General features: G+C 69.5%; 1 protein-coding gene across 3 annotated transcripts; it reads left to right on the forward strand.

The window, feature by feature from the left end:
• The first annotated feature begins 887 nt into the window (after window positions 1-887).
• Window positions 888-22,208, forward strand: GLB1L (galactosidase beta 1 like). Of its 3 annotated transcripts, XM_089779598.1 has the most exons (17): window positions 888-982; window positions 4,593-4,655; window positions 5,656-5,828; window positions 9,136-9,333; window positions 10,908-10,968; window positions 11,199-11,293; window positions 16,055-16,235; window positions 16,611-16,669; window positions 16,958-17,079; window positions 18,967-19,007; window positions 19,138-19,256; window positions 19,544-19,618; window positions 19,692-19,781; window positions 19,954-20,067; window positions 20,245-20,376; window positions 20,677-20,892; window positions 21,113-22,208. In XM_089779598.1, exons 1-17 carry the CDS (start codon window positions 937-939, stop codon window positions 21,317-21,319), a joined length of 1,992 nt encoding a protein of 663 aa, XP_089635724.1. In that variant the 5' UTR covers window positions 888-936; the 3' UTR covers window positions 21,320-22,208. The 3 variants fall into 3 exon arrangements, with proteins under 3 accessions (XP_089635724.1, XP_089635726.1, XP_089635725.1); XM_089779600.1 differs by lacking the exon at window positions 888-982 and having other exon boundaries at window positions 4,611-4,655; window positions 9,183-9,333; XM_089779599.1 differs by lacking the exons at window positions 888-982; window positions 4,593-4,655 and having other exon boundaries at window positions 5,735-5,828; window positions 9,101-9,333.
• The last annotated feature ends 221 nt before the right edge of the window (window positions 22,209-22,429 follow it).

Consider the following 22,429-nt stretch of genomic DNA (forward strand, 5'->3'; position numbering starts at 1 on the left):
CCTGCCCAGAAGAGCTGGGGGGCTGGGTGCCTGAGTGCAGCCGGCCAGGGGAGGCCCCAGCCTAGAAGCCTCTAACTAGGGCAGCGCCCCAGGGGGCTGGAGCTCAGACACGCTCCCCTTGGGAGACTGGCTGGAGTTCCCCTCCTGTTACCGAGAGCCGGGCAGGGCAGTGCGGAGCCGGGGCCTGGCCGGGGGCTTGCAGGCTGGCTCCGCTCTCCAGCCCCCGGGGATGCGTCCAGTGGCCGCCCTGCTCCGCCCTGCAGCTGCCAACTCCGGTTCTGCGCCCGCAGTCCCCTCTGGGCGAGCAGCTTCCCGTAGGAGCGCCTGAGCCAGGCCCTGCGTGGTAAGAGTGCCGGGGAGCTCCCAGGGAGCCATTGGCTGGGAGGCGTGCAGCCCGGCCCGGCACCCGCAGGGCCATGGGGCAGCCGCAGCCGCTGGGGGGGACGCAGAGAGCCACGTGGCTGTGGTGCCAGGAGAGCTGCCCCGGGGGCAGGGCGCCCGCCAAGAGGGGCGGGGAGATGGGCTACTGCCTATTCCCTGAAGAGTCAGCCCCCTGCTCTGCTCCAGAAGGGCCCCCCTCCCCTCCCGCACAGGTCAGGGGCCAGACCCCTCCCCGGGGCACCCCCCCCCGGCGCGCCCCTGCAGCCACGTGATGGCTGGTCCTGGCAGGGGACGGGCGCCGGTGCTCAGCGCGGCAGCAGCCACGTCCTGGGGCAGCGCGGCCCGGCCTGGCGAGGGCAAAGCTGGCGCCGTGGGCCCAGTGGGGTGGCTGCTGGCAGCGCCCAGCAGGGGCCGCCTTGCCGAGGGAGGGGCAGGGGCAACAGAGAGCGGGCTCCGGGGGAGGGGACGCGCCGGCTGCGCCCCATTGTGACCTGCACGGAACATGCTGAGGTCGGTCGCTGGGGGGCGCCAGGGCCCAGGCGGCGGCAGCGTCCAATGGAGCCATGGGCCTCCCGCTCCCCAGAGAGCCGGCCCCCACCTGGCGAGTAACGGGCAGCTCGCCTGGCCATGGGGCTGCCCCCCAGCCGCTGGGTCACAGAGCCCTCCACTGGGGCAGGGGGCTTCCCCGGGCACGGCCGGGGCACCGCCTGGAGCTGGCACCAGCTACCAGCCCTGCTCCCTGGCCCTGTCCTGGGGCATCCCCACGGAGGAACCGCCCTCCCCTTGAGCCCCAGCGCACCCCCCTAGAGATCACTGCCCCCTGGGTCCCAGCCCAGACCCCTAGAGATCACTGCCCCCCTGGGTCCCAGCGCACCCCCCCCCTAGAGATCACTGCCCCCTGGGTCCCAGCCCAGACCCCTAGAGATCACTGCCCCCTGGGTCCCAGCGCGCCCCCTAGAGATCACTGCCCCCGGGTCCCAGCGCACCCCCCTAGAGATCACTGCCCCCTGGGTCCCAGCGCACCCACCTAGAGATCACTGCCCCCTGGGTCCCAGCGCACCCCCCTAGAGATCACTGCCCCCTGGGTCCCAGCGCACCCACCTAGAGATCACTGCCCCCCGGGACCCAGCGCACCCCCCTAGAGATCACTGCCCCCCGGGACCCAGCGCATCCCCCCCTAGAGATCACTGCCCCCTGGTCCCAGCGCACCCCCCTAGAGATCACTGCCCCCTGGGTCCCAGCGCGCCCCCTAGAGATCACTGCCCCCTGGGTCCCAGCGCGCGCCCCCCTAGAGATCGCTGCCCCCTGGGTCCCAGCCCAGACCCCTAGAGATCACTGCCCCCCTGGGTCCCAGCGCACCCCCCCCCCTAGAGATCACTGCCCCCTGGGTCCCAGCGCGCGCCCCCCTAGAGATCACTGCCCCCTGGGTCCCAGCCCAGACCCCTAGAAATCACTGCCCCCCTGGGTCCCAGCGCACCCCCCTAGAGATCACTGCCCCCTAGGTCCCAGTGCACCCCCCTAGAGATCACTGCCCCCCGGGACCCAGCGCGCCCCCTAGAGATCACTGCCCCCCGGGACCCAGCGCACCCCCCTAGAGATCACTGCCCCCCTGGGTCCCAGCGCACCCCCCAGAGATCGCTGCCCCCCGGGTCCCAGCGCACCCCCCCCAGAGATCGCTGCCCCCCGGGACCCAGCGCACCCCCCTAGAGATCACTGCCCCCGGGTCCCAGCGCACCCCCCTAGAGATCGCTGCCCCCCGGGACCCAGCGCGCCCCCTAGAGATCGCTGCCCCCCGGGACCCAGCGCGCCCCCCTAGAGATCGCTGCCCCCCGGGTCCCAGCGCGCCCCCCTAGAGATCGCTGCTCCCCGGGTCCCAGCGCGCCCCCTAGAGATCGCTGCCCCCCGGGTCCCAGCGCGCCCCCCCAGAGATCGCTGCCCCCCGGGACCCAGCGCGCCCCCCAGAGATCGCTGCCCCCCGGGACCCAGCGCGCCCCCTAGAGATCGCTGCCCCCCGGGACCCAGCGCGCCCCCTAGAGATCGCTGCCCCCCGGGTCCCAGCGCGCCCCCTAGAGATCGCTGCCCCCCGGGTCCCAGCGCGCCCCCCTAGAGATCGCTGCCCCCCGGGTCCCAGCGCGCCCCCCTAGAGATCGCTGCCCCCCGGGTCCCAGCGCGCCCCCTAGAGATCGCTGCCCCCCGGGACCCAGCGCGCCCCCTAGAGATCGCTGCCCCCCGGGTCCCAGCGCGCCCCCCTAGAGATCACTGCCCCCCGGGACCCAGCGCACCCCCCTAGAGATCGCTGCCCCCCTGGGTCCCAGCGCACCCCCCTAGAGATCGCTGCCCCCCGGGTCCCAGCGCACCCCCCCCAGAGATCGCTGCCCCCCGGGACCCAGCGCACCCCCCTAGAGATCACTGCCCCCGGGTCCCAGCGCACCCCCCTAGAGATCGCTGCCCCCCGGGACCCAGCGCGCCCCCCTAGAGATCGCTGCCCCCCGGGACCCAGCGCGCCCCCTAGAGATCGCTGCCCCCCGGGACCCAGCGCGCCCCCTAGAGATCGCTGCTCCCCGGGTCCCAGCGCGCCCCCTAGAGATCGCTGCCCCCCGGGTCCCAGCGCGCCCCCCCAGAGATCGCTGCCCCCCGGGACCCAGCGCGCCCCCAGAGATCGCTGCCCCCCGGGACCCAGCGCGCCCCCTAGAGATCGCTGCCCCCCGGGACCCAGCGCGCCCCCCTAGAGATCGCTGCCCCCCGGGTCCCAGCGCGCCCCCTAGAGATCGCTGCCCCCCGGGTCCCAGCGCGCCCCCCTAGAGATCGCTGCCCCCCGGGTCCCAGCGCGCCCCCTAGAGATCGCTGCCCCCCGGGACCCAGCGCGCCCCCTAGAGATCGCTGCCCCCCGGGTCCCAGCGCGCCCCCTAGAGATCGCTGCCCCCCGGGACCCAGCGCACCCCCCTAGAGATCGCTGCCCCCCGGGACCCAGCGCACCCCCCTAGAGATCGCTGCCCCCCGGGTCCCAGCGCACCCCCCTAGAGATCGCTGCCCCCCGGGTCCCAGCGCACCCCTCTAGAGATCGCTGCCCCCCGGGTCCCAGCGCACCCCTCTAGAGATCGCTGCCCCCCGGGACCCAGCGCACCCCCCTAGAGATCGCTGCCCCCCGGGATCCAGCGCACCCCCCTAGAGATCGCTGCCCCCCGGGACCCAGCGCATCCCCCCCTAGAGATCACTGCCCCCCGGGACCCAGCGCACCCCCCTAGAGATCACTGCCCCCCGGGACCCAGCGCACCCCCTAGAGATCACTGCCCCCCGGGACCCAGCGCACCCCCTAGAGATCACTGCCCCACGGGACCCAGCGCACCCCCCTAGAGATCACTGCCCCCCGGGACCCAGCGCACCCCCCTAGAGATCGCTGCCCCCCGGGACCCAGCGCACCCCCTAGAGATCACTGCCCCCCGGGACCCAGCGCACCCCCCAGAGATCGCTGCCCCCCGGGACCCAGCGCACCCCCTAGAGATCGCTGCCCCCCGGGACCCAGCGCACCCCCCAGAGATCGCTGCCCCCCGGGACCCAGCGCACCCCCCTAGAGATCGCTGCCCCCCGGGACCCAGCGCACCCCCTAGAGATCACTGCCCCCTGGTCCCAGCGCACCCCCCTAGAGATCACTGCCCCCTGGTCCCAGCGCACCCCCCTAGAGATCACTGCCCCCCGGGACCCAGCGCACCCCCCTAGAGATCACTGCCCCCTGGTCCCAGCGCACCCCCCTAGAGATCACTGCCCCCCGGGACCCAGCGCACCCCCCTAGAGATCACTGCCTCCCTGGGTCCCAGCGCACCCCCCTAGAGATCACTGCCCCCCGGGACCCAGCGCACCCCCCTAGAGATCACTGCCCCCTGGGTCCCAGCGCACCCCCCTAGAGATCACTGCCCCCTGGGTCCCAGCGCACCCCCCTAGAGATCACTGCCCCCCGGGACCCAGCGCACCCCCCAGAGATCGCTGCCCCGGGCTCGGCTGCACTGGGCGCTGCTCCCGCTCCCCGCGGGCTGCCGGCCCGAGCCCCGCTCCCGTCCCCCTGCCCGGGCTGAGCCTGGCGCCGCGCGAGGGTTGCCCGGGTCCGCGCGCTGCTCCCCCCCCCCCGCCCGGCAGGGCCGAGCCGAGCCTGGAGCGGGGGGAGCCGGGGCCGGGAGCCGCCAGGCGGCGTCATGTGACCGCTCCTGCCTCCCCAGCTGCCGGGAGCCGCGAGCATGAGCCCCGCGCCCCGCGCCCTGCTGCTGCTGCTGCTGCTGGAGGTGGGCACGGCCGGGGGGGCGGCGGGGAGCGGGGCGGGGGCCCGGGGTGGGGCAGGGGCAGGGGCCGGGGGGGCGGGGGGTCCGGGGGGGCCCGGGGACGGGGTAGGGGCCGGGTGGGGCGGGGGGCCCGGGGACGGGGCAGGGGCCGGGGGGGCGGGGGGCCCGGGGATGGGGCAGGGGCAGGGGCCGGGGGGCGGGGGGTCCGGGGGGCCCGGGGACGGGGTAGGGGCCGGGTGGGGCGGGGGGCCCGGGGACGGGGCAGGGGCCGGGGGGCCGGGGGGCCCGGGGACGGGGTAGGGGCCGGGTGGGGCGGGGGGGACGGGGCAGGGGGCCGGGGGGGGGGGGGGGCGGGGGGCCCGGGGACGGGGCAGGGGCCGGGGGGTCCGGGGACGGGGCAGGGGCAGGGGCCGGGGGAGCGGGGGGCCGGGGGATGGGGTAGGGGCCGGGCGGGGCGGGGCGGGGGGCCGGGGATGGGGCAGGGTCCGGGGGGCCCGGGGACGGGGCAGGGGCCGGGGGGAGCGGGGGCCGGGGGATGGGGTAGGGGCGGGGGCCGGGCTGGAGGGGCGGGGCCGGGCAGGGCGGGGGGCCGGGGAGGGCGACCCTGGGGTGGCGCTGGAGGGGCAGTGGCTGGGCAGGGTGGGGGGCCGGGGAGGGCGGCCCTGGGGTGGCGCTGGAGGGGCAGTGGCTGGGCAGAGCAGCTAAGGATGCCGAGCTCCGGGGCTGTCACTTCTCCCCCTCCCCCGCCTGGTCCTTGGGCTTCCCCTGGCACCCGCAGCCCCAGTGCCCCGGGGGAGCTGGTGCCGGGTCTGCAAGTGGCCTGGCTACGCCCACACCTGGGTGCGTCCACGTGAAACCCGCCGGGCCGCGTGGGTGCGAGCGAGCAGCCCCCCCCGCGCTCGGCCGGGCTGCGGGGTCCAGCGAGCCGGCTGCCCACCCCCACAAGGACAGCGCAGCCGGGGTACCGCCGGGCCGGGGTGCTGACAGCTCTGGGCGGGGCCAGGCCGGTGCCGGCGCCCCCTCCTTTCAGGTGGATTATGCCAACAACTGCTTCCGGAAGGACGGGGCCCCCTTCCGCTACATCTCGGGCAGCATCCACTACGCCCGCGTCCCGCGCCCGGCCTGGAGGGACCGGCTCCGCAAGATGTACATGAGCGGCCTCAACGCCGTGCAGGTGTAAGCGCCCCCCTCGGGCGGGCCCAGCGCGGCCTGTGTCCAGTGCAGCCTGTGTCCGGTGCACTGCCCCCAGCGCAGCCTGTGTCCGGTGCACTGCCCCCAGCGCAGCCTGTGTCCAGTGCACTGCCCCCAGCGCAGCCTGTGTCCGGTGCACTGCCCCCAGCGCAGCCTGTGTCCAGTGCACTGCCCCCAGCGCAGCCTGTGTCCGGTGCACTGCCCCCAGCGCGGCCTGTGTCCAGTGCACTGCCCCCAGCGCGGCCTGTGTCCGGTGCACTGCCCCCAGCGCAGCCTGTGTCCAGTGCACTGCCCCCAGCGCAGCCTGTGTCCGGTGCACTGCCCCCAGCGCAGCCTGTGTCCAGTGCACTGCCCCCAGCGCAGCCTGTGTCCGGTGCACTGCCCCCAGCGCGGCCTGTGTCCAGTGCACTGCCCCCAGCGCGGCCTGTGTCCGGTGCACTGCCCCCAGCGCGGCCTGTGTCCAGTGCACTGCCCCCAGCGCGGCCTGTGTCCGGTGCAGCCTGTGCCCGGTGCACTGCCCCCAGCGCGGCCTGTGTCCGGTGCGGCCTGTGTCCAGTGCACTGCCCCCAGCGCGGCCTGTGTCCGGTGCAGCCTGTGTCCAGTGCACTGCCCCCAGCGCGGCCTGTGTCCGGTGCGGCCTGTGTCCAGTGCACTGCCCCCAGCGCGGCCTGTGTCCGGTGCGGCCTGTGTCCAGTGCACTGCCCCCAGCGTGGCCTGTGTCCGGTGCAGCCTGTGTCCGGTGCACTGCCCCCGGCGCGGCCTGTGTCCGGTGCACTGCCCCCGGCGCGGCCTGTGTCCGGTGCACTGCCCCCGGCGCGGCCTGTGTCCGGTGCACTGCCCCCGGCGCGGCCTGTGTCCGGTGCACTGCCCCCGGCGCGGCCTGTATCCAGTGCACTGCCCCCGGCGCGGCCTGTGTCCGGTGCACTGCCCCCAGCGCGGCCTGTGTCCAGTGCACTGCCCCCAGCGCGGCCTGTGTCCGGTGCACTGCCCCCAGCGCGGCCTGTGTCCAGTGCACTGCCCCCAGCGCGGCCTGTGTCCGGTGCGGCCTGTGTCCGGTGCGGCCTGTGTCCAGTGCACTGCCCCCAGCGCGGCCTGTGTCCGGTGCAGCCTGTGTCCGGTGCGGCCTGTGTCCAGTGCACTGCCCCCAGCGCGGCCTGTGTCCGGTGCGGCCTGTGTCCAGTGCACTGCCCCCAGCGCGGCCTGTGTCCGGTGCAGCCTGTGTCCGGTGCGGCCTGTGTCCAGTGCACTGCCCCCAGCGCGGCCTGTGTCCGGTGCAGCCTGTGTCCGGTGCGGCCTGTGTCCAGTGCACTGCCCCCAGCGCGGCCTGTGTCCGGTGCAGCCTGTGTCCGGTGCACTGTCCCCGGCGCGGCCTGTGTCCGGTGCACTGCCCCCGGCGCGGCCTGTATCCAGTGCACTGCCCCCGGCGCGGCCTGTGTCCGGTGCACTGCCCCCGGCGCGGCCTGTGTCCGGTGCACTGCCCCCGGCGCGGCCTGTATCCAGTGCACTGCCCCCGGCGCGGCCTGTATCCAGTGCACTGCCCCCAGCGCGGCCTGTGTCCAGTGCACTGCCCCCAGCGCGGCCTGTGTCCGGTGCACTGCCCCCAGCGCGGCCTGTGTCCAGTGCACTGCCCCCAGCGCGGCCTGTGTCCAGTGCACTGCCCCCAGCGCGGCCTGTGTCCGGTGCACTGCCCCCAGCGCGGCCTGTGTCCGGTGCAGCCTGTGTCCGGTGCGGCCTGTGTCCGGTGCACTGCCCCCAGCGCGGCCTGTGTCCGGTGCAGCCTGTGTCCGGTGCGGCCTGTGTCCAGTGCACTGCCCCCAGCGCGGCCTGTGTCCGGTGCAGCCTGTGTCCGGTGCACTGCCCCCGGCGCGGCCTGTGTCCGGTGCACTGCCCCCGGCGCGGCCTGTGTCCGGTGCACTGCCCCCGGCGCGGCCTGTGTCCGGTGTACTGCCCCCAGCGCGGCCTGTGTCCAGTGCACTGCCCCCAGCGCGGCCTGTGTCCAGTGCACTGCCCCCAGCGCGGCCTGTGTCCAGTGCACTGCCCCCAGCGCGGCCTGTGTCCGGTGCACTGCCCCCGGCATGGCCTGCTCCAGCTGCGGCCTGCTAGGGCCACTCGCCCACATAGCTCAGCCCTGGGGTCCCCGGTGCCTGCCCTGAGCCCAGAGCCTCAGACGGGCTGCTCCCATCCCAGTGGCTGCGGTCGGCTCTGAGCCCTGTCCCTGCAGTGTCTGGCAGCACATGCCCTCATCGTGCAGACCCTGGTGCCTGTGAACCCCTCCAGGGCGTGCAGACCCCAGCGCCAGTGAACCCCTCCAGGGCATGCAGACCCTGGGGCCTGTGTACCCCTCCAGGGCGTGCGGACCCTGGTGCCTGTGTACCCCTCCAGGGCGTGCGGACCCTGGTGCCTGTGTACCCCTCCAGGGCGTGCAGACCCTGGTGCCTGTGAACCCCTCCAGGGCGTGCGGACCCTGGTGCCTGTGTACCCCTCCAGGGCATGCAGACCCTGGGGCCTGTGTACCCCTCCAGGGCGTGCGGACCCTGGTGCCTGTGTACCCCTCCAGGGCGTGCGGACCCTGGTGCCTGTGTACCCCTCCAGGGCATGCAGACCCTGGGGCCTGTGTACCCCTCCAGGGCGTGCAGACCCCAGCGCCAGTGAACCCCTCCAGGGTGTGCAGACCCTGGTGCCTGTGAACCCCTCCAGGGCGTGCGGACCCCGGTGCCTGTGTACCCCTCCAGGGCGTGCAGACCCCGGTGCCTGTGTATCCCTCCAGGGCGTGCGGACCCTGGCGCCTGTGTACCCCTCCAGGGTGTGCGGACCCTGGTGCCTGTGTACCCCTCCAGGGTGTGCAGACCCTGGCGCCTGTGAACCCCTCCAGGGTGTGCAGACCCTGGTGCCTGTGAACCCCTCCAGGGTGTGCAGACCCTGGTGCCTGTGAACCCCTCCAGGGCGTGCAGACCCTGGCGCCTGTGTACCCCTCCAGGGTGTGCAGACCCTGGCGCCTGTGAACCCCTCCAGGGTGTGCAGACCCTGGCGCCTGTGAACCCCTCCAGGGTGTGCAGACCCTGGTGCCTGTGAACCCCTCCAGGGCGTGCAGACCCTGGTGCCTGTGAACCCCTCCAGGGCGTGCAGACCCTGGTGCCTGTGTACCCCTCCAGGGTGTGCAGACCCTGGTGCCTGTGAACCCCTCCAGGGTGTGCAGACCCTGGTGCCTGTGAACCCCTCCAGGGTGTGCAGACCCTGGCGCCTGTGAACCCCTCCAGGGTGTGCAGACCCTGGTGCCTGTGAACCCCTGCAGGGTGTGTGGACCCTGCGGCTGCTCCTTTCACTGAGCCTCTCTCCCAGCTACGTCCCCTGGAATTACCACGAGCCGCTGCCCGGGGTCTACGACTTCTCTGGGGACCGGGACCTGGGGAGCTTCCTGGAGCTGACGGCGGAGCTGGGCCTGCTGGTGATCCTGCGGCCCGGGCCCTACATCTGCGCTGAGTGGGAGATGGTGAGAGCGTCCCAGGCTGTTCTGCCAGTCCCCTCAGTCCCACCCACAGCCCCTGCCCCCCAGCCCTGCCGGTGCCCCTCACTCCCACCCCACAGCCCCTGCCCCCCAGCCCTGCCGGTGCCCCTCACTCCCACCCCACAGCCCCTGCCCCCCCAGCCCTGCCGGTGCCCCTCGGTCCCACCCACAGCCCCTGCCCCCCCAGCCCTGCCGGTGCCCCTCACTCCCACCCCACAGCCCCTGCCCCCCCAGCCCTGCCGGTGCCCCTCGGTCCCGCCCCACAGCCCCTGCCCCCCAGCCCTGCCGGTCCCCTCACTCCCGCCCCACAGCCCCTGCCCCCCCAGCCCTGCCGGTGCCCCTCACTCCCACCCCACAGCCCCTGCCCCCCCAGCCCTGCCGGTGCCCCTCACTCCCACCCCACAGCCCCTGCCCCCCCAGCCCTGCCGGTGCCCCTCACTCCCACCCCACAGCCCCTGCCCCCCGAGCCCTGCCGGTGCCCCTCGGTCCCACCCACAGCCCCTGCCCCCCCAGCCCTGCCGGTGCCCCTCACTCCCACCCCACAGCCCCTGCCCCCCCAGCCCTGCCGGTCCCCTCACTCCCACCCCACAGCCCCTGCCCCCCCAGCCCTGCCGGTGCCCCTCGGTCCCGCCCCACAGCCCCTGCCCCCCCAGCCCTGCCGGTGCCCCTCGGTCCCACCCCACAGCCCCTGCCCCCCCAGCCCTGCCGGTGCCCCTCGGTCCCACCCCACACAGCCCCTGCCCCCCCAGCCCTGCCGGTGCCCCTCACTCCCACCCCACAGCCCCTGCCCCCCCAGCCCTGCCGGTGCCCCTCACTCCCACCCCACAGCCCCTGCCCCCCGAGCCCTGCCGGTGCCCCTCGGTCCCACCCACAGCCCCTGCCCCCCCAGCCCTGCCGGTGCCCCTCACTCCCACCCCACAGCCCCTGCCCCCCCAGCCCTGCCGGTCCCCTCACTCCCACCCCACAGCCCCTGCCCCCCCAGCCCTGCCGGTGCCCCTCGGTCCCGCCCCACAGCCCCTGCCCCCCCAGCCCTGCCGGTGCCCCTCGGTCCCACCCCACAGCCCCTGCCCCCCCAGCCCTGCCGGTGCCCCTCGGTCCCACCCCACACAGCCCCTGCCCCCCCAGCCCTGCCGGTGCCCCTCGGTCCCGCCCCACAGCCCCTGCCCCCCCAGCCCTGCCGGTGCCCCTCGGTCCCACCCCACAGCCCCTGCCCCCCCAGCCCTGCCGGTGCCCCTCGGTCCCGCCCCACAGCCCCTGCCCCCCCAGCCCTGCCGGTCCCCTCACTCCCGCCCCACAGCCCCTGCCCCCCCAGCCCTGCCGGTGCCCCTCGGTCCCACCCCACAGCCCCTGCCCCTCCAGCCCTGCCGGTGCCCCTCGGTCCCGCCCCACAGCCCCTGCCCCCCCAGCCCTGCCGGTGCCCCTCGGTCCCGCCCCACAGCCCCGCTTGGCTCTGCTGCTGCCCTTCACTGGCAGTTCTGTGCCACAGGCCAATCAGACCTTCCAGCTCCTTCCACTTGCCCCAGAGCCGCAAGTCTTTCCCCTCTGGGCTGTTTCTCTAGGGCGGCCTCCCTGCCTGGCTGCTGTGGAAACCAGACATTGTCCTGCGCTCCTCAGACCCAGGTAAGGGAGCCCCCAGCTCCTGGGCCAGGCCGTGGGGGTTCTGGCATTCGGCTCCTCACCCCTCCCCAAAGGCAGGGCAGCCCCCCCCCCCGACAGGCCTCGGCTGCGCCCGGGCGAGCTGGGAACCATGCGGGGGGGGGGGGGGGGGGGGGGCTGGTGCTCTGGGCCCAGCTCGGGGCCTGCCCTGCAGGGGGCGGGGGGCTGAGCCCAGCTGCTGTCTCCACTCCCAGATTACCTGCGGGCCGTGGACTCCTGGCTGGGCGTGCTGCTGCCCCGCGTCCGGCCCCACCTCTACCAGAACGGGGGGAACATTATCAGCGTCCAGGTGGGTGCGGGGCCCAGGGCCCCTCCCGGCTTCCTCCCAAGCCTGCCCCAGCCCCTACCAGGGAACACTGCTCCCCAGCAGAACCCCCTGCCCTGACTCCATAGCCACCCGCCCCCATGGACCCCTGACTCCGGAACCCCCCCACGGGAGGCCCCTGCCCCCCACAGACCCCTGACTCAGCACTGCCCCCACGGGAACCCCCCCGGATGCCTGACTCCGGAACCCCCCCAGACTCCTGACTCTGGAACCCCCCATGGGAGGCCCCTGCCCCCCCCGACCCATAGACTCATAGACTTTAAGGTCAGAAGGGACCATTCATAGAATCCAAGAATCATAGGACTGGAAGGGACCTCGAGAGTCATCGAGTCCAGCCCCCCGCCCTCAAGGCAGGACCAAGCTCCGTCTACACCATCCCTGACAGATGTCTATCTAACCTGTTCTTAAATATCTCCAGAGAGGGAGATTCCACCACCTCCCTTGGCAATTTATTCCAATATTTGACCACCCTGACAGTTAGGAATTTTTTCCTAATGTCCAATCTAAACCTCCCCTGCTGCACTTTAAGCCCATTACTCCTTGTCCTGTCCTCAGAAACCAAGAGGAACAAATTTTCTCCTTCCTCCTTGTGACACCCTTTTAGATATTTGAAAACCGCTATCATGTCCCCCCTTAATCTTCTTTTTTCCAAACTAAACAAGCCCAGTTCATGAAGCCTGGCTCCATAGGTCATGTTCTCTAGACCTTTAATCATTCTTGTCGCTCTTCTCTGTACCCTTTCCAATTTCTCCACATCTTTCTTGAAATGTGGCGCCCAGAACTGGACACAGTACTCCAGCTGAGGCCTAACTAGTGCAGAGTAGAGCGGCAGAATGACTTCACGAGTTTTGCTTACAACACACCTGTTGATACAACCTAGAATCATATTTGCTTTTTTTGCAACAGCATCACACTGTTGACTCATATTCAACTTGTGGTCCACTATGACCCCTAGATCCCTTTCCGCCATGCTCCTTCCTAGACAGTCGCTTCCCATCTTGTATGTATGGAACTGATTGTTCCTTCCTAAGTGGAGCACTTTGCATTTCTCTTTATTAAACCTCATCCTGTTTACCTCTGACCATTTCTCTAACTTGCTACGGTCATTTTGAATTATGTCCCTATCCTCCAAAGAAGTTGCAACCCCACCCAGTTTGGTATCATCTGCAAACTTAATAAGCGTACTCTCTATCCCAATATCTGCATCATTGATGAAGATATTGAACAGTACGGGTCCCAAAACAGACCCTTGCGGAACTCCACTTGTTATCCCTTTCCAGCAGGATTTAGAACCGTTAACAACCACTCTCTGACTACGGTTATCCAGCCAATTATGCACCCACCTTATCGTGGCCCTATCTAAGTTATATTTGCCTAGTTTAACAATAAGAATATCATGCGAGACCGTATCAAATGCCTTACTAAAGTCTAGGTATATGACATCCACCGCTTCTCCCTTATCCACAAGGCTCGTTATCCTATCAAAGAAAGCTATCAGATTAGTTTGGCATGACTTGTTCTTCACAAACCCATGCTGGCTATTCCCTATCACTTTATTACCTTCCAAGTGTTTGCATATGATTTCCTTAATTACCTGCTCCATTAGCTTCCCTGGGACAGACGTTAAACTGACCGGTCTGTAGTTTCCTGGGTTGTTCTTATTCCCCTTTTTATAGATGGGCACAATATTTGCCCTTTTCCAGTCTTCTGGAATCTCTAGATGATTATGATCATCTAGTCTGACCCCCTGCACAGTGCAGGCCACAGAATCTCACCCACCCCTCCCAGAATAATCCTCTCACCTATGTCTCAGATATTGAAGCCTTCAAATACTTTGAAGACCCCAAGATGCAGAGAATCCTCCAGCTGTGATCTGTGCCCCATGCTACAGAGGAAGGCGAAAAACCTCCAGGGCCTCTGCCAATCTACCCTGGAGGAAAATTCCTTCCCGACCCCAAATATGGCGATCAGCTAAACCCTGAGCATGTGGGCAAGACTCACCAGCCAGACACCCAGAAAGTTCTCTCTAGTAACTCCTATCATCCCTCCATTGACCTATTCCCACTGATAATGAATGGTCAATTAGTTACCAAGATCCTGTTATCTCATCAAACCATCCCCTTCATAAACCCATCTAGTTTAATCTTGAAACCAGATAGATCTTTTGCCCCCACTACTTCCCTTGGAAGGCCGTTCCAGAACCTCACTCCTCTAATGGTTAGAAACCTTCATCTAATCTCAAGTCTAAACTTCCTACTAGCCAGCTTATATCCATTTGTTCTTGTGTCCACATTGGTATTAAACTTAAATAATTCCTCTCCCTCGCTGGTATTTATCCCTCTAATATATTTAAAAAGTGCAATCATGTCCCCCCTCAGCCTTCTTTTGGTTAAAGTAAACAAGCCAAGCTCCCTGAGTCTCCTTTCATAAGACAGGTTTTCCATTCCTCGGATCATCCCAGTGGCCCTTCTTTGTACCTGTTCCAGTTTGAATTCATCCTTCTTAAACATGGGAGACCAGAACTGCACACAGTATTCCAAATGGGGTCTCACCAATGCCTTGTATAATGGCACTAACACCTCCTTATCCCTACTGGAAATACCTCGCCTAATACATCCCAAGATCGTATTAGCCTTTTTCACGGCCATGTCACAATGGCGACTCATAGTCATCCTGTGATCTACCAGGACTCCGAGGTCCTTCTCCTCCTCCGTTACGTCCAACTGATGTGTCCCCAGCTTATAACTAAAATTCTTGTTATTAATCCCTAAATGCATAACCTTGCACTTCTCACTATGAAATTTCATCCTATTGCTATCACTCCAATTTACAAGGTCATCCAGATCTTCCTGTATGATATTCCAATCCTTTTCTGAATTGGCAATAGCTCCCAACTTTGTGTCATCCGCAAATTTTATTAGGACACTTCCACTTTTGGTGCCAAGATCAGCAATAAAAAGATTAAATGAAATTGGCCCCAAAACTGATCCCTGAGGAACTCCACTAGTAACCTCCCTCCAGCCTGACAGTTCACCTTTCAGTATGACCCGCTGTAGTCTCCCCTTTAACCAGTTGCTTATCCACCTCTCAACTTTCATATTAATCCCCATCTTTTCCAATTTAACCAATAATTCCCCATGTGGTACTGTATCAAATGCCTTACTAAAGTCGAGGTAGATTAGATCCACTGCATTTCCTTTATCTAAAAAATCTGTTACTTTCTCAAAAAAGGAGATCAGGTTGGTTTGGCACGATCTACCTTTTGTAAAACCATGTTGTAATTTGTCCCAATTGCCATTAGCCTCAATGTCTCTACTTTCTCCTTCAAATTTTTTTCCAGGATCTTACATACTACAGATGTCAAACTAACAGGCCTATAGTTACCCGGGTCGCTTTTTTTCCATTTCTTAAAAATCGGAACTATATTAGCAATTCTCCAGTCAAATGGTACAACCCCTGAGTTTAGAGATTTATGACTCAGCACTGCCCCCACGGGAACCCCCCTGGACGCCTGACTCCGGAACCCCCCCGGACACCTGACTCCGGAACCCCCCCAGACGCCTGACTCCAGAACCCCCCTGACTCCGGAACCCCTCCATGGGCTATCTCGGTGGTTTGAGCATTGGCCTGCTAAGCCCAGGGTTGTGAGTTCGATCCTTGAGGGGCCATTCAGGGATGTGGGGTAAATCTCCCAGGGTATGTCTACACTACCCTCCTAGTTCGAACTAGGAGGGTAATGTATGCATACCGCACTTGCTAATGAAGCCCGGGATTTGAATTTCCCGGGCTTCATTAGCATAAGCGGGGAGCCGCCATTTTTAAATCCCCGCTGCTTCGAACCCCGTGTAGCGCGGCTACACGGGGCTCGAACTAGGTAGTTCGGACTAGGGTGCCTATTCCGAACTACCGGTACACCTCGTTTCACGAGGAGTACCGGTAGTTCGGAATAGGACCCTAGTCCGAACTACCTAGTTCGAGCCCCGTGTAGCCGCGCTACACGGGGTTCGAAGCAGCGGGGATTTAAAAATGGCGGCTCCCCGCTTATGCTAATGAAGCCCGGGAAATTCAAATCCCGGGCTTCATTAGCAAGTGCGGTATGCATACATTACCCCGCTAGTTCGAACTAGCGGGGTAGTGTAGACATACCCCCAGGGTCTGTCTACACTAGCCCCCTAGTTTGAACTAGGGTGGTTAATGTAGGCAACCGGAGTTGCAAATGAAGCCCGGGATTTGAATTTCCCAGGCTTCATTTGCATAAAGCCGGGTGCCGCCATTTTTAAATGTCCGCTAGTTCAGACTCCATGCCCGCGGCTACACGTGGCTACACGCGGCACGGACTAGGTAGTTCGGACTAGGCTTCCTATGCCGAGCTACAGGTACACCTTGTTCCATGAGGAGTCACGGTAGTTCGGAATAGGGTGGTAGTGTAGACAGACCCTCAGGGACGGTGCTCGGTCCTGCTATGGGGGCAGGGACTGGACTGGACAACTCTCGAGGTCCCTTCCAGCTCTGGGAGTCAGGGAGCCCCCTGCCCTGATCCCATAGCCCCTGGCTGTGCAGCAGGGGCCACGCGGGGTGTGGGGCGTCCTGAGACTGGCTAAGCAGCGGCATGGGGAGTCGGGCTCCAGGGGCCCAGCGGGGTCCCCGACCTCTCCCCTCCCCCAGCGCGGCGGGGTGGGGGGTGAGCCCACCCCAGGCTGGCTCCCGGCACCTCCGGCTCCGCAGGTGGAGAACGAGTACGGCAGCTACGCCGCCTGCGACTACGACTACCTGCGGCACCTGCTGGCCACCTTCCGCGCCCGGCTGGGCCCCGACGTGCTGCTCTTCACCACCGACGGCAACAGCCCAGCCGAGCTGCGCTGCGGCACCCTGCAGGGCCTCTACGCCACCGTGGACTTCGGGCCAGGTGCTGGGGCCGGGCCGGGGGCAGGCTTGGGGGAGGATAATGGGGGGCTGGCTCCAACGGGATGGGGGGCAGGGCAGGGCGAAGGGGGAGGTTTGGAGGGGATAGGGGGCAGGGCAGGGTGAAGGGGGAGGCTTGGAGGGGATGGGGGGCAGGGCAAAGGGGGAGGCTTGGAGGGGATAGGGGGCAGGGCAGGGCGAAGGGGAAGGCTTGGAGGGGATGGGGGGCAGGGCGAAGGGGGAGGCTTGGAGGGGATGGGGGGCAGGGCAGGGCGAAGGGGGAGGCTCGGCAGGGACAGGCTGGGGGTACAACGGGGGGCTGGCTCGGGGCAGGATGGGCACATGGGCCCTGCTGATCTGCCTCCCTTCTGTCCTCCAGGCCCCAACGTGACGGCTGCGTTTGCCCCTCAGCGACTCTATGAGCCCCAGGGACCCCTGGTGAGAGGGGGCTGGGCCGTGGGGGGGTTGTTGTGGCAAGAGGTCTCGGAAGGTCGCTCTGGGTCGTGGCTGGGGCTCCGGGGGTGTAGGGTGGGGCTTGAGGGGGTGCAGGGTGGTGTGGGGTGTCACTGGTTTGGGGGGCTGGGGCTCTGGGATGTGAGGGCTGGGCAGGGCACTGGGGTTCGGGTAGGGCTGGGGGGGTTCAGGGGTCTGAGCAGGCTTGGGGGGCCTGCGGGTTCAAGCGGGGGAGGGCTGCCGTGGGGCAGGGGTAACGGCCCGTCTCCCCAGGTGAACTCGGAGTACTACACGGGCTGGCTGGACTACTGGGGCGAGGCGCACGCGGGCACCGACCCCGCCCGGGTGGCTCGGGGCCTCCAGGACATGCTGCAGCTGGGAGCCAGCGTCAACATGTGACTGTCGGGCGCGGGGCTGGGGCCTGGCCATGGGGTGGTTCTGCCGGGTCCGGCTCCGGGCTGCGTCGGGCGCAGGGGGCTGGTGCTGCCAGCGCTGGAGGGCCAGGGCCCCCTCTCCCTGGATCGTGTCCTGAGCCATGCAGGGCCTGGAGCTCCCCCAGGCTGGCCCGAGGGGCTCCCCGTCCCTGCTCCAGGCAGGTGGCCCGTGTGGCCGTGGGTCTATGTGGCCTGAGCACCCTCCCTGCCCATGCCGCGGTGGGTTCGTGGGCCGGCTGTGCTCGGGGTGGGGGGTCCCTCGCTGGGGTCTCAGGAAGCGGGGGGGGGTCCCGTGCTGGGGTCTCAGGAAGCGGGGTGGGGGGTCCCGCGCTGGGGTCTCAGGAAGCGGGGAGGGGGGGGTCCCTCGCTGGGGTCTCAGGAAGCGGGGCAGGGGGGTCCCTCGCTGGGGTCTCAGGAAGCGGGGGGGGGGGTCCCTCGCTGGGGTCTCAGGAAGCAGGGGGGGGGGGTCCCGCGCTGGGGTCTCAGGAAGCGGGCGGGGGGTCCCTCGCTGGGGTCTCAGGAAGCGGGGGGGGGGGTCCCTCGCTGGGGTCTCAGGAAGCGGGGCAGGGGGGGGGCCCCTCGCTGGGGTCTCAGGAAGCGGGGGGGGTCCCTCGCTGGGGTCTCAGGAAGCGGGGGGGGTCCCTCGCTGGGGTCTCAGGAAGCGGGGAGGGGGGGGTCCCTCGCTGGGGTCTCAGGAAGCGGGGCAGGGGGGGGGCCCCTCGCTGGGGTCTCAGGAAGCGGGGCAGGGGGGTCCCTCGTTGGGGTCTCAGGAAGCGGGGGGGGTCCCTCGCTGGGGTCTCAGGAAGCGGGGGGGGGGGTCCCTCGCTGGGGTCTCAGGAAGCGGGGCAGGGGGGGGGCCCCTCGCTGGGGTCTCAGGAAGCGGGGAGGGGGGGGTCCCTCGCTGGGGTCTCAGGAAGCGGGGAGGGGGGGGTCCCTCGCTGGGGTCTCAGGAAGCGGGGGGGGGTCCCTCGCTGGGGTCTCAGGAAGCGGGGGGGGTCCCTCGCTGGGGTCTCAGGAAGCGGGGCAGGGGGGGGGTCCCTCGCTGGGGTCTCAGGAAGCGGGGCAGGGGGGGGGCCCCTCGCTGGGGTCTCAGGAAGCAGGGCAGGGGGCCCCGCGCTGGGGTCTCAGGAAGCGGGGCAGGGGGGGCCCCTCGCTGGGGTCTCAGGAAGCGGGGCAGGGGGGGGGCCCCTCGCTGGGGTCTCAGGAAGCGGGGCAGGGGGGTCCCGCGCTGGGGTCTCAGGAAGCGGGGCGGGGGGTCCCGCGCTGGGGTCTCAGGAAGCGGGGCGGGGGGTCCCGCGCTGGGGTCTCAGGAAGCGGGGGGGGGTCCCTCGCTGGGGTCTCAGGAAGCGGGGGGGGGTCCCGCGCTGGGGTCTCAGGAAGCGGGGGGGGGGGGTCCCTCGCTGGGGTCTCAGGAAGCGGGGCGGGGGGTCCCGCGCTGGGGTCTCAGGAAGCGGGGGGGGGTCCCTCGCTGGGGTCTCAGGAAGCGGGGGGGGGTCCCGCGCTGGGGTCTCAGGAAGCGGGGAGGGGGGGGTCCCGCGCTGGGGTCTCAGGAAGCGGGGGGGGGTCCCGCGCTGGGGTCTCAGGAAGCGGGGGGGGGTCCCGCGCTGGGGTCTCAGGAAGCGGGGAGGGGGGGGTCCCGCGCTGGGGTCTCAGGAAGCGGGGAGGGGGGGGTCCCTCGCTGGGGTCTCAGGAAGCGGGGGGGGTCCCGCGCTGGGGTCTCAGGAAGCGGGGAGGGGGGGGTCCGGCGCTGGGGTCTCAGGAAGCGGGGAGGGGGGGGTCCCTCGCTGGGGTCTCGGGAAGCGGGGGGGCCGCGCTGGACTCTGACAGCCCCTCTGGGTTGCCGCCTAGGTACATGTTCCAGGGGGGCACCAACTTCGGCTACTGGAGCGGTGAGTAGCCCCTCCGGGGGGAGCCACACGGGGCCCGGGGCCGGCGGGTCCCTGCAGCGCCGCGGTGCCGTTCGCCTGGGCTCGCGGGCAGCAGGCAGGGTGCCCCGGGCTCACTCCCCTGCCCTGCCAGGTGCCGACTACAAGGGCCGCTACCAGCCCGTCACCACCAGCTACGACTACGACGCGCCGCTCTCGGAGGCCGGCGACCCCACGGAGAAGCTCTTTGCCATCCGGACGGTGATCGGCAAGGTACCGGAGCCAGGCCCCGCCCCCGCGGCGCCCCGGGCAGAGAGCAGCACCGGCGCGCTGCCTGTGCCCCGCAGGCGGCTCGGTCCTGCCAGCCCCGGGCCCCCTCAGCGCCGGCGCCGTGACCCCCGCTCGCTGCTGGGCGAGGGGGCTCTGCCCCCGGCAGGGACCTGCTTGCAAGCAAACGCCAGGGCCCGGGGCCAGTGACTGCCATGGCTCCGGCCCCCCCCTTCCCCCCTTGGGAGGCACCGGGCCCGGCCTGCCGGCTCCTAACGGGCTTTGCTGTTCAGTTCCAGCCGCTGCCTGAGGGCCCGATGCCGCCCGCCACCCCCAAGTTCGCCTACGGCTCCGTGCCCCTGCGGCAGGTGAGTGGCTGCCCCGGGAGCCGCGTCCTCGGCCCGTGGGCCCCGCCCAGCCTGCCGCTCTGCTCTCTTGCAGCAGGCCGAGGTGCTGGAGCTGCTGGACGTGCTGTGCCCCGCCGGGCCCATCCGGAGCCCCTTCCCCTTGACCTTCGAGGCCGTGAAGCAGGTGAGGGGGTGGGGCGGGCACGGGGCCTGGCAGCTGGGTGCCAGCATGGCGTGCCGGCAGCGCCTGGCCTGGGATCGGCCCCACTGGCACCCTTGGAAGGAGCCGGCTGGGGCCCTGGCAGAGCTCCCCACGGGCAGTTCTCTGGGGGCTCTGACCACGGCGCCCGCCGCAGGCTCACGGCTTCGTCCTGTATCGGACTCGCCTGCCCCGGGACGTGTGGACGCCTGCGCCTCTGAGCTCCCCGCCCAACGGCGTCTGCGACCGCGCCTACGTCCTGCTCAACGGGGTGAGTCCCACCGGGCCCCGGCCCCGCTCTGCGCTCACCCTGTGGCCTGTGCCCTCCCCATTCCCCTGGGGATCCGGCTGGGAGGGGGAGCTGGCTCTCCAGCCCCAGGGAAGGGGGGTGCCCGGCTGGGTGTGGGGGGGGGCAGGGGCTGCTGGTGCTGACCCCATGCCGTGCCAGGAGTACCAGGGGCGGCTGGAGCGTGACGGGCAGGCGGCGCTGAACCTCACGGGCCAAGCCGGCGCCGTGCTGGACCTGCTGGTGGAGAACATGGGCAGGATCAACTTCGGCACCAACGCCAGCGACTTCAAGGTGAGGGCGGCAGGCACCGTCCCCCGTCCCCAGGAGGCAGAGCCCGGGGGCCTGAGCTCCTGGTGTAGTTACCCCCCCACCCCCGGGCTCGCTCCGTTCCCCACCGCAGGGTGACCGGGGAGGGGGGAGCCAGCTGCACCTCGGCTGCGCCTGCAGCCTCCAGGGAGGCGGGAGGGGCCGGGCGGGGAGGACGGAGCCAGGCAGACGAGCTGGCCCAGCCCTGCCCTTCTGAGCCAGCCCCCAGGAAGCTGCTCCGTGTCCTGGCTCCATCATCTGCCCATCTTCCGTCTGCGTTCACAGGGCCTGCTCCAGAATCTGACCCTGGACTCAGCCCTGCTCAGCGACTGGCTGATTTACCCCCTGGACGTGGACGCGGCCGTGGCGCAGGGCTGGCCCCTGCCCACCCCCCAGGCTGGGGGCAGTAGAGCCAGGCCAGGGCCTGCTCTCTACACTGGCTCCTTCCAGACCCCTGGCATCGCCTGGGACACCTTCGTCAAGTTCCCAGGCTGGAGCAAGGTACCAGGGCAGGGGGAGCAGCTGCCAGGGGGCCCGCTCCCACCGCAGCCTCCAGCGTGGGGCAGGGGAGAGGGGTGAGAGCTGCAGGCAGGGGCCCAGGGGTGTCAGGCAGGTGGGAAAGGGCAGGAAGTAGGTCGCCAGGGGCAGGAGGTAACCAACCGGGGGCAGGGCGCCGGGCTGGGAACTCCCCCAGCACTAACCCCCCTTTCTGCCCCTCCAGGGCCAGCTCTGGGTAAACGGCTTCAACCTGGGCCGCTACTGGGCGCGGGGGCCCCAGCAGACGCTCTTCGTGCCCGGCTCGCTGCTGAGCCCCTCCTCCCCCAACAACATCACCCTGCTGGAGCTGGAGCGGCCCCCCCCGCGCCCCCTCCTGCTCTTCCTGGACCGGCCCATCCTCAACCAGACCGGGGCGCTGCCCCCTCCCTAGCCCCCCGCGGCTCCACAGCTCAGCCGGGCCGCGGGCACGGCCCTCGGGGGCATCCCCCAGGCTGCGGAGCTGCGAACCGACCGTGCCTTGAGCTGCCACGGCCAGTGGGGGCAGAGCCCGGGGCTGTCGCGGGCAGGGAGGAGTCGGAGAGCCCCGGCAGGCGTCGGCAGCTGACTGAGCCCCCCCGGACAGACGCCCCCGCCCGCCGGACGGACAGACGCCCGCGCACCCCGGACAGATGCCCGCGCCCCCGCCCGCCGGATGGACAGACGCCCGCGCCCGCTGGACAGACCCCCCCCGCCCGCCAGACGGACAGACGCCCGCGCCCCCGCCCGCCGGATGGACAGACGCCCGCGCCCCCGCCCGCCGGATGGACAGACGCCCGCGCCCCCCCGCCCGCCGGACGAACAGACGCCCGCGCACCCGGACAGACGCCCGCGCCCCCGCCCGCCGGACAGATGCCGACGCCCCCGCCCCCCCCGCCCGCCGGACAGACGCCCGCGCCCGCTGGACAGACCCCCCCCGCCCGCCGGACGGACAGACGCCCGCGCACCCCGGACAGACGCCCGCGCCCCCGCCCGCCGGATGGACAGACGCCCGCGCCCCCCCGCCCGCCAGATGGACAGACGCCCGCGCCCCCCGGATGGACAGATGCCGACGCCCCCCCACCCGCCAGACGGACAGACGCCCGCGCCCCCGCCCGCCGGATGGACAGACGCCCGCGCCCCCCCGCCCGCCGGACAGACGTGCACACCCCACGCTTAAGCCCAGCCCCTCGCCTTTATTTCCAGGTGAGGGCGCTGGGAGCAGGGTCTCGCTCCCCCGCCCCGGGCAGGGCCCTGCTGTTACACTGTTTGTTACCTTTAAAGCAAAGAAAACCTGGTGCCTTCCCTGGCCTGGCTGGTGTGCTCTGTGGGCCGGGCGCAGCCCCACCCGCACGGGGCCAAGCCGCCCCACCCCCAACCCCAGCCTGTGGCACAGCCCCTGGGCCCTGCGCCCCCGGAGCGATCTCCGGCTCCTTCCCACCCTGCTGGGCCCAGGGGCACCAGGAACCCGCCAAGCCCAGAAACAGCAGCAAGGGCAGGCACCGGCGCGGCTCATCCTGAGGCA

This window comes from Pelodiscus sinensis, chromosome 7, assembly GCF_052426305.1.
Source record: "Pelodiscus sinensis isolate ZL-2025 chromosome 7, ASM5242630v1, whole genome shotgun sequence".
NCBI lineage: Eukaryota > Metazoa > Chordata > Testudines > Trionychidae > Pelodiscus > Pelodiscus sinensis.

What these genes read in the sequence shown, in the direction of transcription:
- GLB1L (XM_089779598.1), top strand. Translation starts at nt 937, where the DNA reads ATGGAGCCATGGGCCTCCCGCTCCCCAGAGAGCCGGCCCCCACCTG. An exon ending in CCTGCGCTCCTCAGACCCAG is followed by an intron (nt 10,969 to 11,198) that starts GTAAGGGAGCCC and finishes CTCCACTCCCAG; the next exon opens with ATTACCTGCGGGCCGTGGAC. An exon ending in CCTACGTCCTGCTCAACGGG is followed by an intron (nt 20,068 to 20,244) that starts GTGAGTCCCACC and finishes ATGCCGTGCCAG; the next exon opens with GAGTACCAGGGGCGGCTGGA.